The sequence below is a fragment of the Ambystoma mexicanum genome, chromosome 11 (genome assembly GCF_040938575.1).
Source record: "Ambystoma mexicanum isolate Mex_15411 chromosome 11, UKY_AmexF1_1, whole genome shotgun sequence".
NCBI lineage: Eukaryota > Metazoa > Chordata > Amphibia > Caudata > Ambystomatidae > Ambystoma > Ambystoma mexicanum.
The window spans coordinates 1,367,532,153-1,367,551,185 of NC_090934.1; the positions used below are offsets into that span (position 1 = coordinate 1,367,532,153).

At 44.6% G+C, this 19,033-nt stretch overlaps 1 protein-coding gene across 2 annotated transcripts in view; it reads right to left on the reverse strand.

Moving 5' to 3' along the window:
• The window catches only part of BLOC1S6 (biogenesis of lysosomal organelles complex 1 subunit 6), a 101,914-nt gene that overhangs the window by 46,846 nt on the left and 36,035 nt on the right, over positions 1-19,033 (reverse strand). Inside the window, exons 2-4 of one of the 2 annotated variants that reach the window (XM_069624944.1) lie at positions 14,493-14,637; positions 5,407-5,494; positions 4,785-4,871 (exon numbers count right to left, since the gene is read on the reverse strand). In XM_069624944.1, coding sequence (XP_069481045.1) covers positions 4,785-4,871; positions 5,407-5,494; positions 14,493-14,637 — 320 coding nt within the window. The remainder of the gene's footprint in view (positions 1-4,784; positions 4,872-5,406; positions 5,495-14,492; positions 14,638-19,033) is intronic. The other variant, XM_069624945.1, reaches the window with a different exon arrangement.

Below are 19,033 nucleotides of genomic sequence, written 5' to 3' on the forward strand. Positions count from 1 at the left end.
CTTCAAAAGCTCCTGCACTAGTGTAAGGGTCTTCTTCAAACCCCTCTTCCTCATGTACTTCCTCTCCACCCAAACACTCCTCATCTTCCTGGAGGTATTGCTCCTCTTCAGTGAGGTCATATGCGTCTGTAGAAGGGGGAAACAGCCTAGGAATCTTGACCCTAGGGTCATCCTGGGTCCATTCTCTTGGTCTTTTGGGTGTGGGTGTGTTTTGGCTACCCAAAAACCTTTCAATTTTTTCCATACAAGAATGGAGTCTTTCAAGGGTCTCATGGGGGACCCCTGAATAGTCTGGGGGGGGGGAAATCAGTGTTCTCACCTTCGAAACGCTTCGAACGCTCCCACAACGTCGACGAAAGGTTTCCGTCTCCCTCAGAAAAGCCCTCCTGTAGTTCAGAAGTGCCCTTAGATGAAGGGGGCAGTTCCTGGCTACTCTTGTGCTTTTTCGGCGTTTCTATATCTTTTGGTGCGGTATTCGGCGTCTGTTTCGTCTTCCGCTTACGCTTGTTTTCGGAAACAATTCTCGCCAGGCTCTCGACAACGAGTTCGTCAGTAGAGGGTTCTGGAGTCGACGTTGCCTGCGTTTCGCGTTGTTTCTCGACGGCCGCTCTATGGAGCGTTACGTCGGATGTTTTTGAGGTAGCGCCCGTGTTCGATGAAAGCCCAATCGCTGGTCGCGGCTGCGTTTGCGGGTGGGGCTTGAGACCCTTACGGTCTGAGGTAGACGCCGGAGTGCCCTGCGTCCCCTTCGGCGCTGATGGATCCTTCGTCCTCGACGAAGAAGAGCCGTGGGTTGTGTGCTTAGGCCTATGGGGTCTGTGTGCGTCCTTGTCGCCAGGGTGTTCATCCCCATAAGCAGGGCGTTAGCCGAGCCCGTCGGGGCCGGGGATGGACGTCGAGGAGCGCGAGCGCTCCTTCTGGGGGTTAATGACTTCCGTAACGGACGTCGAGTTATCACCCTCCTCGTCACTTTCTGTAACAGCGGCGGCGGGTGAGGAAACTGATTTCAACATCGCGTAGTCCGCCCACCTCTTAACTTTCCGTTCTTTAAGAGTTCTTGGTTTCAAGAGCTTACAGGCCGCGCAGCTGTCCTCTTTATGATCGAGGGGCAAGCAACGATTACAGAGCTTGTGTTTGTCCTTCCAAGTGTATTTGCCCCTACAGCGTGGGCAAAACTTAAAAGGTGTCCTCTCCATAGCTCAGGTAAAAACTAGTGATAACAACCCCAAGGGAAAGATAGGGGAGAAAGAAAGACATTCTCGACGAGAAGATAAAAGTTCGAACCCCCACTCTCCCTACTGTATATGTTGGCCGGCGAGGCCTGGCCACGTGTTCGGCAGCGCCGAAGGATCTCCTCCGTCTCTTCCCCTCCGTCGAGTACTTGCTCGGCTGAGAAACAGCTTCACAGCTAACGTCGAGGGGAGGGATCTTTAACAATAAGTATAAATTAAGGACCGAGGTCCGTAGCAAGTGTTTTGCAATGTCTCTCTAGGAGCTCCGCGTAAGGCGACCATAAGCTGGGCGGAAAAAAACAATCTGAGGGACCTCGACGCGTGAGGGATTGTGGGTACAACGCACGTCACTATAGGGATAATGTTACAGACACGCCTTGTTGACGTCCCCTTTTCGACTACGAAAAACAAAATGCAATACTCCGCAGTGACCACTGGATGTCGGACCTATGCACAGCATGTGATTCTAAGCAGATTAACAAACATCAGAAATAGCAATACGAATGTAACAATCCGACACATTTAGGGCACATTGACGCCTGGTGCACTGCAACAGATGCTAAGCAAGTCCCACACAAAGAAGATTATAAGAGAAGTGCGCTAGCATGCAGGTGAGGTAAGATGATCGGGTATAATGCAAGGTGTATGATAGGAGCCTAATTGATACAATACAAGTAGTCCATGCACATATATGGACCTCAGTTTGGTCTAGGCTGGGCTACTGGATGGCACATCGAGGATGGTCATACAGATGGAGTTGAGCATTAGGGTAGGAGCTCTGGTACACACACAGGTCATAGTGTGGATTTCTAGAAGCTGGTGTCGGTGTGCAAGCAACAAAAAGGTCAGGCAGGAAATCAAAACAACAGGTCATGCAGCAAACTCATGAGACATAGCGTTATGGGCATTAAGTCTACTTAGGATGTTGAGGCCGCGGGTGCGTATGTGGCGAACCCTCGCGAGGGCTAGGAGTAAAGTTACCTTGCCTAGGTTAGTGAGATGGGATGTCGGTGTTGAGAGAGCGACTTTCAGGTTAGGGAGACGGGAAGTCGGTGTTGCGAGAACGACTTTCAGCACAAACAGCGTAATTAGTGATGTCAACATATACAGTACAATACGGATTGGCGGAGGCCTACAGATGTAGAGCCTTCTCCATATTGGATGCCAAGCCAATGGTCCATGCGCATCTTCGTTTACATGGGTGCTGCTAGGCTCGTCATCTGCGGTGAGCTAACCTAACAATTAATAAGCTACTCGAACACACATTCTTGTAACAAGGCCCTGGCAGATACAGGGATAGGTTCGGGGGAGAACCAATGTCACACTAACTCGCACACCGTTCACTCATTCAAGGACAGATCAGCAACTCCCAAAGTCCTACACCTTAGTTTTGATTTATAGTTCTGATGCCACCCTGCACCTCGCTGCACAAATGACGTGACCCATTCCTGAAGGCGCGATAGCCTTGCCTTCTGATCTTCGTGATCGAGTGAGGGGTTGTAAAGGTTTTATGATTGGTGGTCTAGGTTTGGATGATGCTGTGGGGGGGTCATGAGATGAAAGCACTGCAAAGCTGTATTTCTCATGTGGGGATCGGTGGGGGCAGGAAGGCCTTGCTATCTACTGAGAGAGATGGTATTGCCAAAAGGCACTCGGCTCTCTTCTCATGACCTTGCTAGGCGTATTCTTCGCAGGGCGCGAGGCCCTGTAGCTTTCTGAACAATGGAGGCGGTTGTGGATCTCTCAGACCTGGCCAGGGTGGGGGTGTTGTTCGCGCTCATGCAAGGGGCCCAATACTAGTGCACAAAGTACTGTTCTCCATGCCTAGGCCTAACTTCTAAGATGGTTGCCAAGATGGCGTTCACACCCGCAACTGCTATATAGCTTATAATGCATGCACTAAGGTGATCGCGAACCCCAGATTATGTGCACCTTCCCTCCCCCTGGGTGTGCTCCATTAGCGTCTAGTTCAGGCTGGGTATCACCTAGGTGGGTGGGAAGACCCTCTCTCCTTCCCAACAATGTTCTGCCTTAATGGGAGCAGAAACTGAATATGTGGTAAGGTTGGGGGTGCTCTTACTAGCCAGTCATCAAGGTACATTTTAACACGCACTTTCATGCTTCTTAAATAAGCCGCTACTCTTGAGAGGCATTTGGTGAACACAGAAAGAGTAGCCTATGGTCAGATGAAAAGCAATTAAAAGCAGTGATGCGAGCATCACCTAAATCTGGGAAAACTGTGATGATGCTCGAGGGAAAAGATGAAAGTCCCACAGGAATATCAGCCATTCAGGTCTTCTTATAAATCAAAGGAATATGTCAGTGCATTGCTGGAACAGACAATCAGAAGGTAGTGGGATACGCCTCCCCGAAGTAGGAGTTGAATAGAATTGCAACCAGGTTAGCTTTCAAAAGACTAGCATCGATTTAATGCCTGGTCTGTTGATTATTTTTTTTAGGCAGTGCCAAGGATATTTTTTGACTGACGTTTAAATTGTCAATTTGCTGTGCAGTTGCCAAAATACATTTTTCTGCAGTAGGTTTCACTCACCTAAGGTTTGTATCCCATCTCCCCATCGCAGTCTTGCGGTTCACAGATATGGTGAAGGGAGTTATTATGAATTTCAACATCACAGGTCCAGAGTGAGATCAAGCGCACGAGATGTTCTTCCACCTGCCTCTAAGATTGGATGGTGTTTTTTTTTGGGAACTTCCATGTAATTTCTGGTTTTGAGTCTGGGTTTTCAACCCCTTGGATATGGTTAACTAGTATGTTGTGCACCATATAAGAGCGTCAGTGGCTTTGCCGACCCACATTAGAAACCACCTCTTTCGCAAAGTGTGTGGAATTATTAAAATGCACATTAGAACTTGTGCCAGTACTTTTAGATGCAATTTACAGATCGAGTTCTTGGCAGCTCGATCAATAAGGGGCAGCACAGTTTTGATGGACTACTCAAGAGGCATTTTTGAAGTTTCTAGCAGTGCTTTTCCTACAATATAAATCAGAACTACTCTTCCATCTTGTCCTATACCACCGCCTGCTTCCTGTATCCGAGGAAGAGGGCAGGTGGATTTGTTGAAATTGTCAAAGTGGACAAACATGTAGAAAACACAAAACTGTTACAGATGCCCAGTTACTAGTTTTATTTTCCCCTAAAATGTGGGGATGTGGAAACCAGTCTTTTGTAACTTAGTAATCATAAAGCTCCAAAGTCCAGTCCCCATTACTCCTACATTGGCAGAACGGAACCTTAGAAGACAAAAGATGGCTTATCACAATGAAAATATGAAAACACAAAAACATGCTTCAATTTTCTAATGCTGCTTCTCCCGCCAAGACAAAGAACCGTTTCTCCCGCATTCCTAAAATAAAACAAAATACAGCAATGCCAAATACAAAAAGTAAGCATATAATATGTTTCCTAGTGCTCAGCGTACAATTAACATTAACCTGAAAATGGAGTGTTGAACAGAGAAATAAAGAATATATTCAATCAGGTTTTAACATTTTAACCCCCAGTATAGAAGCCCCAGCCAAAAAAAACGTACTTTTAATTTCGATGTTTTTTCATGAAGGGACATCATCTCTTTCCTGACGTTCACCAACTTGTTATGATAATATTTCGCTTCCGACAACTACGACGTACGCGGAAAAAAAGGAAAAACAAATCATACTCTGCATTATACAGTTGAAAAGCTAAAAGGATGAGGATATGACTTCTTTGCATCACAAACATGCTGTACTATGCTTATGACCATATTGCTTCTTCTTGCAAGTCGATCTGATACCTGTTCTTGCTCTTGCCACATATACCTAATGTGCAAGGGAAGAGAGACTTCCAGTGAAGACTGCAGAGGAAGTATGTGCCTGGGCAAATCCAAGCATAGCAATCTACCCTCAAACCAATGTGCCCATTGAGGGTGCATCGATTTTAGAGATAAGAGAGCTTAGCCGGAGTGGCACGTAGCAATGACCCTCCCAGGGCACTAGGCCCCTTGCTTACATAGCTATCTGATAGGCCATTCCGGTCAGCCCTGTATAGAAGTCACCTGCATTATTGATCAAGGCAACACAATCTCTTGGCAATGTAACCCCATGGATACTTGTGTGACTTTTTTTTCACAGTCAATTAGCAGCTGCCATTATGTGGGCACAAATCTAAAAACTCACCAAGGCATTGATGTCTAGAATGGAATTGCATTCCTTGAATTTAGAGATTTCTTGTTCCAGTGTGTCCAATAAAACCACCTGGTTTTGCCTAAAAGAAATAAAACCAGAATATTCTAATACACACAAGCTTTGCAGTAAAGGTTATACTATTTTCAAAATAGACTTGTCCTTCACACAAACAAAAGTGTATGCAAGAAGAGCATTTTATGACGCCTGTGTAAGAATATTAAACATGATCCCACTGAGCTCAGTTTTTAGGAGGCGCAATATGGCTAAAGGAACTTTGCGTATTAGAGGAGCACACTTTCCCCAGAAGTTCAGCAATAGACGTAAATTGTGCGTTTCAGAATGGGTGTGAAAAGATGTATCCTATGGTTCGTTTACACTGCTAGGCTCGGGGTCTCAATCTGCCCCTTCGAATTTCAAATCTTTTTTTAACAAATATAATATTTCGATTCAATTCTATTATAGAGAAAACTCACTAGCCAAATATAGATTCCATCCAGCTGCTGCCTTTACTGACGTCACAAAACATGTTGGAGGTATTACAGATCTCCTAAAAAAAGACCGTCAAAGTTGCCCTGTTTTTTGGGTTACAATGGTCACATTAACAATGGTACCTGATTAATGGTCACATGAGTGTTTTGCATTCAAAGTATCCTTGATTTTGCTCGTCTGCTTTTACTACTGCACTCAGAGTGCCTTCCTAGTAACTGCATTCAGATTGCTACCACCTCTTTAACTTCTTGGCCACACTAGCAAATACAATAGCAATTTTCACTCAGAGTATCCAAGACTCTGCTTGTCAAATTGAGATGCACTCTGCTGTATGCATTTTAGTCACTACGGGGATAGTCAAATTTATATGCACTCTGAGCTATGCATTTTAGTCACTGCTGGGATTGTCAAATTGAGATGCACTATGCTGTATGCATTTTAGTCCCTGATGGTAATGCACTCTGCTGTATGCATTTTAGTCACTGCTGGGATTGTCAAATTTAGGTGCGCTCTGCTATATGCATTTTAGTCGCTGATGGTAATGCACTCTGCTGTATGCATTTTAGTCACTGCTCGGATTGTCAAATTTAGGTGCGCTCTGCTGTATGCATTTTAGTCACTGCTGGGATTGTCAAATTTAGATGCACTCTGCTATATGCATTTTAGTCGCTGATGGTAATGCACTCTGCTGTATGCATTTTAGTCACTGCTGGGATTGTCAAATTTAGGTGCGCTCTGCTGTATGCATTTTAGTCACTGCTGGGATTGTCAAATTTAGATGCACTCTGCTGTATGCATTTTAGTCACTGATGGTAATGCACTCTGCTGTATGTATTTGAGTCACTGCTGGGATTGTCAAATTTAGGTGCACTCTGCTGTATGCATTTTAGTCGCTGCTGGGATTGTCAAATTTAGGTGCACTCTGCTATATGCATTTTAGTCGCTGATGGTAATGCACTCTGCTGTATGCATTTTAGTCGCTGCTGGGATTGGCAAATTTTGGTGCACTCTGCTGTATGCATTTTAGTCGCTGATGGCAATGCACTCTGCTGTATGCATTTTAGTCGCTGCTGGGATTGTCAAATTTAGGTGCACTCTGCTGTATGCATTCTAGTCGCTGCTGGGATTGTCAAATTTAGGTGCACTCTGCTGTATGCATTTTAGTCGCTGATGGTAATGCACTCTGCTGTATGCATTTTAGTCGCTGCTGGGATTGTCAAATTTAGGTGCACTCTGCTGTATGCATTCTAGTCGCTGCTGGGATTGTCAAATTTAGGTGCACTCTGCTGTATGCATTTAAGTCGCTGACGGTAATGCACTCTGCTGTATGCATTTGAGTCACTGCTGGGATTGTCAAATGTAGGTGCCCCTTGCTATCTGCTTCCCAACATGTGCACCACCAAGACTTGCCTTATATACACACATTCTGTTCCCTACTCTGGACTATTCTATCACCACAACAATGGCCCACACTGAATCTACACCTTGCAACCTGCAAGAGAGAAACACGCGACTTAGAGCGAGGCTGCCTCGTCTTTATGACCTCAAAAACAAAAGAACTAGACCATCAGGTTCTATATCAACCCTAACTGCTTCCCACCCTAACCCTTTTGCCCTAGCTGCAGAAAGGCGCCTTAAAATACAAACTGACTTTCTCCATTACCAGAAGAGACCCAACGTTCCCAATCCTAGACTCATCCAAGATAAAATCACAACCCCTACCTTATCAGGAGCCCTTATCAATGCGAGGTCCCTCATAGCACACAATATGGAAATTGCCAATATACTTGCCATGGACAACGTAGATCTTCTCGCTATCACTTTGGCCTGGCTCCACAATGCTGCAGGTCCCGCACTCATGATTGCCATACCAGACAACTACAACATACTAAGAGTCGATCGGCCCAACTCTAGGGGAGGTGGCTTGGCCATCATTGCCAAAACCAAGTTAGTTGTAAGACTTACCCCACACCCAGCAATTACATCTTGCAAACTTCTTTCTGCTAAAATACCCATCTCTAATAACAGTACACTAACTGTCCTTCTGGTTTACAGACCACCAGGCCCACTAGGCAACTTTGAGGATGACTTATCCAGCCTCCTCACTAATAACATCAAAGATTCCACACAGCTCCTATTACTAGGTGACTTTAACTTGGGATTCAATGATGATGAGGGATTCAACGATGATGAGGACAAACAGGCCCACTCCATCCAATCAATCTTAGTCGATCATGGCGTTACCCAAAAGGTTTTAGCCCCTACACATATAAAAGGACGCACATTAGATTGGATAGCCATCCGAAACTGTGCTACTACCATCTCTAATATTTTACCACAAACCTGGACCTACCACCACCTCATCTGCTTCTCATCCACTATAGAGCCTCCTATATTAGATAACCCGCAAACAGTACCACCTATTGCCAACTAGAAGTAAAAAAGAAATTACTGCTGAAAAACTTCGCCACTCCTCCTACCAGCTCTCACTGCCAGCGATATTAACTCTGACCCTAATACGCTAGTTGAGACATTCAACAACACTATGTCCAAAGCCTTGGACATAATTGCCCCTATTAAATTACGTAAAAGTAAACGAGAATCTCATCTCAACTCATGGTTCACCCCTCACTTCAAAGAACCGTGAATCCAAAAACGTAAACTCCAAGCTATCTGGAGGCATACACCTTCAGATGAGAATAAAACTGTACTCGACAACCTTGCTACAAAATATAAGAAGGAAATAATCCAAACCAAAAGACACATTTAATGAGAGAATTAGTAAAGCTAACTCTAACTCCAAAGAACTCTTTTCCATCCTCCGGGAAATGGATGGACAAACAATGGTGTACCAGTATCCAAAATGTCTTAGCTAACAAAATCACAACCTTACAATCTAAAATTGCAAAGAAGAAAGTATCCTTGAGTTCCACTGGAACACATACTAGCCATTTGACAGATACACCTACAACAGTTACAAAGAGCAACTGCAAACCATTCAGATTTACCAACATATCCATTTTGGAAACTGAAAAGGTGATATCATCCTTGAAACCATCTAACGGCCAAGGCGACAGTTGCCCAGCACAAGTTATTAAGGACGCAGCCAGAGACTTAGCAGCCTTCATCTCTAAATTAATCAATGCCTCCTTTAGATCCAGTGCTGTACCCACAAACCTCAAAGAATCCTGGGTACTGCCTCTCCTTAAAAAACAGACCCTCGACCCAGCTATCCCTACCAATTATAGGCCCATTACCACAGTCCTATTTCGCCTTAACAGTAGCATACCTCCAGATCCAAAACCATCTGGATAGGAACCGACTATTAGGATCACGCCAATCCGGATTCAGACCATTACATGGTACTGAAACGGCCTTAATTGACCTTAAGACACAAATCGACGCGTTGAAGGATAAAGGTAAAACAGCTATGCTTCTCCTCCTCCTTGACTTATCGGCGGCCTATGACCTGGTGCACCACGCAGTGTTATGCAACCACCTAGCGTCTGCCGCCTATTTCTCAAGCGAAGCTATAGCCTGGGTACAATCCTTCCTAGCCAACTGTACGATGGGAGTGTTCTCCCCCCTAACCTCAGTGGACCCAATACAAATCACCTGTGGCGCCCCACAAGGTTCATGTGTCTATCCCACAATGTACAACATCTTCACTAAGCCACTCTTCAACAAACTTGACAGACTGGGGGCAACTTATACTAACTATGCGAACGATACGCAGATCCTCATACCACTATCTGGCAATTTTGTCGAAGACACAGCTCTAGTAAACAAGATTTACCTCCTCATTCAGGCATGGATGGCCTCCCACGGCCTATCCCTGAATGATGACAAAACAGAGATACTGATCCTGGGTTCTGACTCTAACCTCAAAAAACGTACCCCTAATTATCTCGCCTTCAACATAGATGGCAATATAATTAAAGTGGCAACTGAGGAAAAAACACTAGGTTTCTACCTTGATTCCACATTATCTCTTAAAAAACAAGTCAACTCCTTGGCTTCCTCCACAGCTTACACCTGCAAATTAATCCGGGCCTGAAGACCCTACCTCTCCAAAACCAATTGCATCACACTAGCCAACAACCCCAGTAATGTCTAAATTTGACTACTGCAATGCCCTATATGCGGGTGCCAGTAAAACTGTCATAAACAAAATGCTAATACTGCAGAATAATGCTCTTAGAGCAGCCTTGGACATACCCCGCAGAGCGCACATATCCAACATCAAGAAAGACCATCATTGGTTAAAAATTAGTGACAGAGTCCTCCTCAAGACGCTATCTCTCACCCATAAAGGACTGAACAATACTGCGCCCCCATACATCTCGGCCAGACTGACCAGAAAATCCTCTACTCACCACACTAGAGCCTCTAACCACTTCCTACTTGAAATTCCCAGATTCAGACTAACAAAAGCGGGTGGAGCAAGCTTCCCCGGTAGAGCTGCCCGTGCCTGGATTGCACTCCCTACTGGATTGAGAGCTAATCTACCCTACTCTAGATTTAGATGTAATGTAAAAAGTTGGCTCTGGACCAATGACGACCAACAAACTGATCCCCTGCTCTAGGCCCGGATCATTGCATATAATTACCCTGATACTTCTGAAACCGGACTATAGACTATCTCATTGCCCCTTGTGATGTGAGGTACCCACATCTTGTACCTTTTGTATATATGTATTGTAAATATGTTAATAACACATGTAATGTATCTTCTGCATGTATCCTCTGTATGTAACCTAAGATTAACTTTTCTTGTGACTGCTGCGCCCGGCTACCCCTGGGTTTGGAGCGCATTATCAAATAAACTAAACTAAACAATTGGGGGTAAGGCATTCTAGTTAATATTGCATTTTATTCATTCTGGGGGTAGACCACGGGCAAATAAAAAGGTATGCAACGCTGGCAACCGTCAGGAAAACTTGCTCGACAAAACTTGCTCGGCACAGAGGGACTGGGGTTACACCCCGATTTTCAACTATTTGTCACTCATTTTGGAGAGGGGTTAACTCTAGACGTTCAAATACTCCATATAGACTGTTCTCTGTATGATTCATAAGGTCTTGCCAGTGCCACCCACATCTGCCATTGCACTATTACCCTTGGTTAAACTATATACCCCGCTTGTACAAGGGCTCAAAACCGAGGGGAGCTGGGCGCTATTTAGCTCCTGCTTGTATTCTAGAAGAGTCTCATGAGCTTGACAAAAACTGCTACCAAGAGCTAATTTCAGCTCCCCAGACCAACTGATGCCGAACAAACACACCTATGTGAATTTGGGACAATCGGTAAATAAACATTAGGACACATCTATATGACATTTCAAGAATAAGGGGGTCATAAATAAGGAGGACAATTATATTTGTGTATTATATGTGGAAGTAAGATTTGTGGAACGCTATGCGCTAGCTCTTTGTAGCGTGGTTGTAGCTCTTGGTCACTGGTTCATGTTGGATGCCGTTATGAATCTGTTTGTGTCATCACTCTGCTGGGGATAGCCTCTCCCCATGTGGCCAAGGGACGGCAGCCGCTACCTGATCCCGAGAGTGGCTACATGGCTATATGAGGGAGGACCACATTGGGGCAGCCGGGGGGAGTTGATGTGCACCAGGCATCATCAGATGAAAACACATGACCCCTTCCTCTTTTAGGGATATCTCCCCCATTTCTAATGCCTTTATTGTATACTGAAACAGTCTCCTTCAACCAGCCCTAAAGCCTACTGATGACATCTTTCAATATTCTGTGAATAGAATCGCAAGGACTTCCCACTATTCCCATGTATTTAGAAACACTAGGATGAGGGAGCTGAATGGAGTAATGAGGATCAGTGGAGCTGAGAAGCCTAGGAAACACACTAGTGGTTAGAAGCATAGGATTGGTGCCGGGACATTTAATAACCCCAACCAGCATGGAGGAGAGAGAGAGATACTGTCTGCAGTAGCTTGGTTTTCTGTGCTGGCCGAGGGAGTGCCAAGCTGCTGAGAAGATAATGGAGCCCATAGGCTCTGAGAGATGGCGAAAGGAGAAGGACTGCTGGAGCCGGTTCCCCATGCTGGGACCATAGCAGGAAGAGAAGGGAAGCCTTCCTGGTGGCCACAGTAACCGAGAAGCAGTACTAACACCACCTGAACACGGAAAAGGGCTCAGCAGCAGAGCGGGAGCTGTGAAGGACGTGGAAGCCGCTTGCCGAAAAAAATGAGCCTGTGATGCAGAGACTGGATGCCGGAGCGCTACTTCACGTTTACCGCGAGAGGACCAGAGAATGCCACAAAAAGCTGGCAAGTCCTGAGATGGGAAGCTGGGGCACCGGGCGCTTCGGCAATGACATCAAAGACAGATAAGAGCCAGTGAAGTGAAAGAAAGGGATTTGAAACCAGATATGTCAAAAAGGAATAACAACAGAAATTGAGTTTGCAAGTTTATAAAATGAGTTGTAAGAGAAAGTCCTGGCAGGAGAGTATACCAGGCAAAGTCAAGTTTGCAAGAATGTAAAGTGAACCACATGAGAACCACATGAGAAAGGCTGGGCAGGATGTACACCAGGCAAATATAAGCTTGCAGGTCAAATTGCATTTAATATGGAGAAGAACCTGGCAGGGAAGTACACCAGGTCTCCTGCAAGGCTCGGACCATGCAAGTTGTTTTGAATCCAATTTGTTTTGTTGAACAAAGAATCCCAAGAAGACTCGTGCCCTTAGGATTTTGAATTGTTTGAACAGCCCTGGAGAAGGGAGATATTTCCCCAAGAGTGAAGTGCAATGTCAAACAGAGTGTTATCCTCCTGAGCTAAAAAGAACTTTGATTGTCTTGTTTATCTGTTGTATTAGTGAAGAAAACCTGGGGAAGGGAGCCAGCCCCTGGAACTGTGAACACTGTGCATAGGGAACCTGTGTTGCAGTAACACCTTTATTTCGAACTTGAACATTTGTTCACTTTCAAGGCCAGAACCATTACCCCGTAGCACCTTGAGAGTTACTTTTAGACTGTGATGGATAGGATTTCGGACACAGGACGTTTTGCTTTGGATATCTTGACACAGGACAGACCATTTGTTTTGGTTGAGGTAGTGAAATACCTCCTAGATTATGGGAGACAAAGCATTATCCAATCCCTTTATTATTTTTAATAAAAGTTTGTAACCACAATCATGAGTTCTGTGTCCTGGTCTCATTCCTGGCTCCTCACAATACACAGCAGCTGCTTTTGGCTCCCTCTTGTCCAAATAGTGAGAAAAACATTGCCATTTCAAAAACATATCTGGAGCCCTGATAACACTACTCATTGTCCCTCCCTTATACCCATTATTTGACTGTGCACATTTCTCCAACTGGCACCTTTGTTTTCCATTGCACTCAGTCATTGCTTGAAACTCCTCTGCATTTCTTCCAATCCATGCCGCAATGCTCTCTAAAATATTCTCTCTACCTCTCCAGTCCCATTTTCCCCTCGCTCATATGGCTGTTTACTCACAATCTCCTACACAAACCCTGCGTCTCCATAACACTTTGCATCCCAGGTCCATCTTCCCCCTTCATCCCAATGGTTTCCATGCTTTCTCCAATCAGGAATGCATCCTTGACATGCAGTGCACACCATCAGCAGCCAATGTTAACAGCAGCAACAGGATCCACAGCTGCGGCACACAAAGCGCAGATTGAATAGGACATACGCAGCCCATGGATATGCCTACTACGGGTATGGAGAATGTGTGTTAGAGGTCCGGTATCAATGGGAGAGGGCTGGGGCAGCACTAGTGGGAGGAGAGTGCCAAGTAATGCGCTATTCCTTTTTCAAAACCATGACAAGTTTTTCGCCAGGCTAGACCTACAAAATATGCAAATCTCGGATCTCGCTGGGTTCCATTTGGTCCCGTTTAGAGATTTTTCCAGGGGCTGAAATTGAGATTGGATAATAACCAGCTCCTGGGGATCCAGCATGAACCAGTGACCAGGAGGTACCACTGGAGAATCAGGAGCTAGTGCATAGCATCCCGGAAATCTAACTTCCACATAAGACACAAACTTATTATGTTCCATGGTTTATGAGCCATCATGCTTTAAATGTATCCTAATGTTTATTTATATAGTTTGTCCCAAATACAGTTACATTCAGAAAAATGTGTTTGTTATCAATTAACCTGGGGAAGCAAATGTGCTGTTGGCGTTCAAACCCTGTTTTTCATCTGGACATTCATGTTTTACTTCTAAAATGAGTTCCATTTAATCAAAAAAGGACATCCTTAGTTCTACCACCCCTCACCTTGCCAGTATGTTAAAAAGACCCCACTTATGTCCTTCATCAGGCATTCATTTTGTGTTCATACTTTGAATAAGCGCTAGCAGTGGGAGAAGTCACAGCAATCTGAACCTGTAGCAGGCATACATATGAACTAGACCCATCCCTGCTAGTGAAGCTACATTTGAGAATATGGAAAGTTATTCTCCTTCAGAAGCTAAACATGATTCTTTGACGCAAAGCATTATGCCAAAGGATCATATACAGTACTGCTATTCTTATTCTTCAGCTGTTTTCATACGTTTCCAGTTTTGCAGTTTTATTTTACATACGCGAGTTCTTGTAAGGCCACTTTGGATCGCTGGAGATCAGGTAAATAATGAGAGATCAATCCTTCAGTCAGTTGCTCTACAGCTCGCTTTTCAATCGCGGTCAAGTCTTCAGGTACTCCTTCATCCGGGGAAGCCTCGCTGGAAACTTTGGACAAATTATAGCAGGTTTACGTTTCATGTAAAAGAGCAAATACTTAAAAAGGTCTTACTTTAGAGAAACTCTAAAACTGATAGCATATATAACAAATTTGCAAAATGCATGCAACTGAAATGTATTACACTATGTAACAATGGCAATGTGAGAAAACTGAACTTGTAGCCGACAGTTGAATAGGCGCTCTATATTACGAACACAGATTTCTGAATGAGGCTTACAATTAGCATATTATCCTTTACAAATACAACACTTCCTCTTAGTGGTGTAGAAGGGTCAGTTCTTGACTGAATGGGTGGAACAGAAATCTGATCTAAGTGCCTCTGCTGGCACGGGTAAAAATACTGCGCCTCCATCTTCAATTCCAGATGTACAATGACAATACCCAGAGAAACATTCAAATAAAAAAAAGGGTCTGGCCCATATATATTTCTTCATGAAGAACGGACTTTGTACCAACGGCAGTAAATGTGATTGGGGGGGGGCGGTGGATGGGCACCACATGATTAGTGGCTATTCGAGTGGCCCACAGACCTAGGAACAGTCCTAGGAACAGTCCCAAGAGAAAAGCAGAAAGTCAATGTTCAACACCGCATTCTTCGCCCAAATAACAGAAATGGTCAAATTAGATTTCCAGCTATTAATGCCAAACAGGATACCGCCATCGCTATAAACCAAACAGTAGAACAGACATTGGCTTGATTATGGTGATCTTGAATTACTGCAAAAGAATGAACACTAACCTTCACAAAAAAATCAAGCATTGGCAATGCCAACAGTTTGGGATTTTACGTAGGCATGGTAAAAGAACTTGCCAGGCACAGCCGTAGTAGTATTAAAATGTCACCGATGGTAGCATGTGCAAAAAGGTTCGAGTACCACGGCATCTAATACCAGTGCCTCTCAAATGCCTACCTAATACGTGTACACAAGCCAAACTGTTTGCTTTGCCAGTTTGTACATTTGTTTTTAGTTTTTTTTTTTTTAAAACAGGACTTGCTTGGTGCTCAAATTCAATGGGTGAAGGAACACCATATTAAGACATTTTCATTACACCAGTAGCGCGTTTACAACTCCAAAGTCATTAACTCTCAGAAGACTGCTTTGAAAAAACACTGCCAGGCAATTCAAGTGCAAAATGTTATGGCACGGTTTGATTTAAAGGGAGCTCAAAGAGTTCCCACAAAGAGGTGTTCTGGGCGAGGAAGGGCGGGAACTGGATTATCATGGCCATGGGCAGTCAACGGGAGGGCAAATAACCAAACACCTACAAGCAGTGTGTCCCCTGCCCCTATGCCATTTCTCCCCATCTGTACTCTAATGCAATAGTTTCGCCTTCTGGGTGTCGCAAAAGACACAACAGTCCAACAGCGGTGAAGTCTCGAATTAACGTTAAGTTCACTGCACCAGCTGTGCGTCGGGCATACTGGAGAAAGGTACTGGTTATCTGCTTAAGAGAACATCAAATTATGCGTCGCCCAGGGAGCTCCAGTTAATCAAATATTTGATGGACGGACTGTGATGAAATGTACTACCACTGTGCAGGAGTATAGGGATGATGATCGGCTGAACCGCCTACTCAGCCCTACACTATCACTGAACCAGCAGCGACCACAGTCAATAAGGTAAAACAGACACAACCCAACAGATATACTGCCCTTCTATTGTTGTGATAACTGGGCAGGCCGTTTAAGTGATCACAGTAACAACCCAAAGAGCAATAGCACAAACTGGGGTAAAAATGTAAAGTTGCAAGGAAATAACGAGCCCTAAAAAGCAATAAAAAAAATCTCAATTATACGAAGAGCACACCATTTCTTAATTGCTAAGAATCCATTTGCAGTAGCCAATGGCAAATGCAAATGTTGCGCCCTTGCACAAAGCCTTCAAATTAATAAGCGTTGATTGAGGGTTTGGTCAGAAGAAGGAGCCAATAACTGGTGGGTTTTTCACAAGTAGATTTCTTTTAATTTTAACTAAGAAAGCCTACCTACCCCTATTAGTATGTTGTTTACCCTACCTAACAACTAACTAGGCTGTTCATTGAATGGGAGAGATGTCCTCCATCCCAAACTAACCCATTCTGTCCCTACAAAGATTAAAAGCGGCTCAAAAGATAAAGCGGTCCAGGAGAAGGACTCCCTTCTCCTGGACAGGCCTATATAGCCTCAACGAGTCTCTCTTGTGATGACTTCAGGTGATAGTCTGAATAAGTCTGAATAATTTCCTTTTTTAGTTCTTCAAAGGGGCTCTTGTCCCTCTGGGTCATCTCCTTTTCTACTATTGGTACAGTTCCTTGTTTCGATGACCAAAGACTCTGGGCTTTCCTTTCCTCCAAGTCTAGCAATGTCTGCGTTTCCCAACTTCTGGTATGCCTGGGGTCCTCCCGTGGCCTGTTTGTTTAGTTTCACAAGTAGTCCATCTGTTATACAGGGACTATTGGTACCTTTCCAGTCCTTTCTTTCTCTCCAACTTTCTTTTAGCTTTAACCAAGTACAGCTGTTTTCTTGGCGTTTCCCCTCCACCCCCCATCTTTCAAATCTTGCCTTATACCGGGACGAGTGTGAGGGTTTTGTTGGTAATCTTCACTTGCTTTCCAACTTTCACTCATACTGGGACGAATAGGATTGGTCCCTTAGTACTGTTTGTTAGCTTCTCGCCCTCTTCCCGCACAGGTCTCCTGCCGCTCCCTCTCTTGTACCGGGCTGGCATCACTGGTTCTTCTCGGGGGTAGGGGCATCAGGTTTGTCAAACTGACACAACCTGTGTGGGCTTCCGTTAATTCCTCCTTCAGCTTGCTGCTCTGTAGAGCGCGTCCTAGTACTGTCTCTGCATTGTTAGAGGACCACATGGTCCACCCTCTCTGGGTCACGCTATTGCCTCCAGGTCTTCCGGCACCCAAGTCCACCTCATGCCTCCTTCAAGCTTCTTTCTTCTCCAGGTCCTGAGCGTCTGTCCGACAACCGACTGCTCCGTGTCCAGCTACTGCTTTCTTCACCCCGGTTTTAACTTACTGGGCTCGGACGTCAAGAATGTCTTTCATTGTTCCTTTCTTGGTTTTGATGAGAAGTATTGGGCCCTTCCCAATACCGGCACGCAGTCCTTTGCTTCTTTCCAGGGCATATAAATTATGCCTCATTCCATCCACTTTGTCTAGTGTGATTGGCTGCCAACCACTGATGACTCTCCTAATCTGGTTCTCCTAATCTGCTTCACAGTACGAGTTGTAGCTGAAGGTTGGTTAATGATAATATTGCAGTAGCAAATAGTGACTGACTTGGAGGAAAGGTTTTGGTTCTTTGATGTTCTGGACGGAACAGGAATCTCTAGCCGCAAGAGGGGAGTCTCTGCCTGGGAGGTCCCGCTTTCCAACATCCCTAGGGGGAATGTTGCGTAGCGTGCTCACCTTCCTAACCTCACAGGGAAGGGCTCCCCTCAGGGGAGAAGTGACGAGATCCCGTGAATCATCACAGCTTCTATAAAAATGTTAATATTTTACTTAATCAAAACTGGAGATAATTAACTATTGTTCATCTTCACTGTTTGGTCTCGCTACCTCCCACATCCTTCCTTTTTGCTCCATTTACAATTCTTCTGTCCTTACCCCATCAGTCCCCAATCACACCCTCCCTGCTCTCAATTTCATTACTTCCGTTCGATTCTCGTCTTCCGTATCACTCTTTCGATTGTTTTAAAATGCACTCATGAACTGGCCCCACACCTTCTCTCTGCCCTACTCGCGTTCTATGTCCCCTTACACACCTTATGATCACAATCTATTTCTTTTGACTGTTCCGAATCCTACTTGTGCTTTGTCTTGTTTTTCGCTACCTCTATTCTGGCCCCTAAACATTGGAACGCTCTTCCTCTCTCAACTTGCATCTTCCAAAGAAACCTTAAACTCTACCTTCCATTGTCACTTGGCTCCTAAACTCTTTGCTCGTTCTCTGCTGATCTACCTTCTACCTATGCTCAATTTGTATAATTTTGAATTGTACCGTTTTTTGGATACTCTTATTGTTCAGCGCCTTTGCCAAAAGTGGCTTTATAAATTCAATACAATACACAAATACAACTAGAAAACAAGCAAAAACTTAAAAAGAATGAAGAAAAACCTAACTGGTATCGAATAGCACTCTGGGTATTTGAGCAGGGCTATCAGGCAAGGAATTGCAGCAATGGCGATGTTAAAACAAAGATTTGCCTTTCAAGAACGGGATTGAAAAGTGGGCTTATAAGTCACTATGATCTCAAAAGTAGACTGGTACAGGGCCGTCTAAGGTGGCTGAATGGCGTTGAAATGGGTTTTCCTTGTGGTCAAACCGGCTCGATATGCTTAGTGTTGTTCATCCAGGCAGCGAGAAGGGGCTTCTTGTGCTTCCAGACA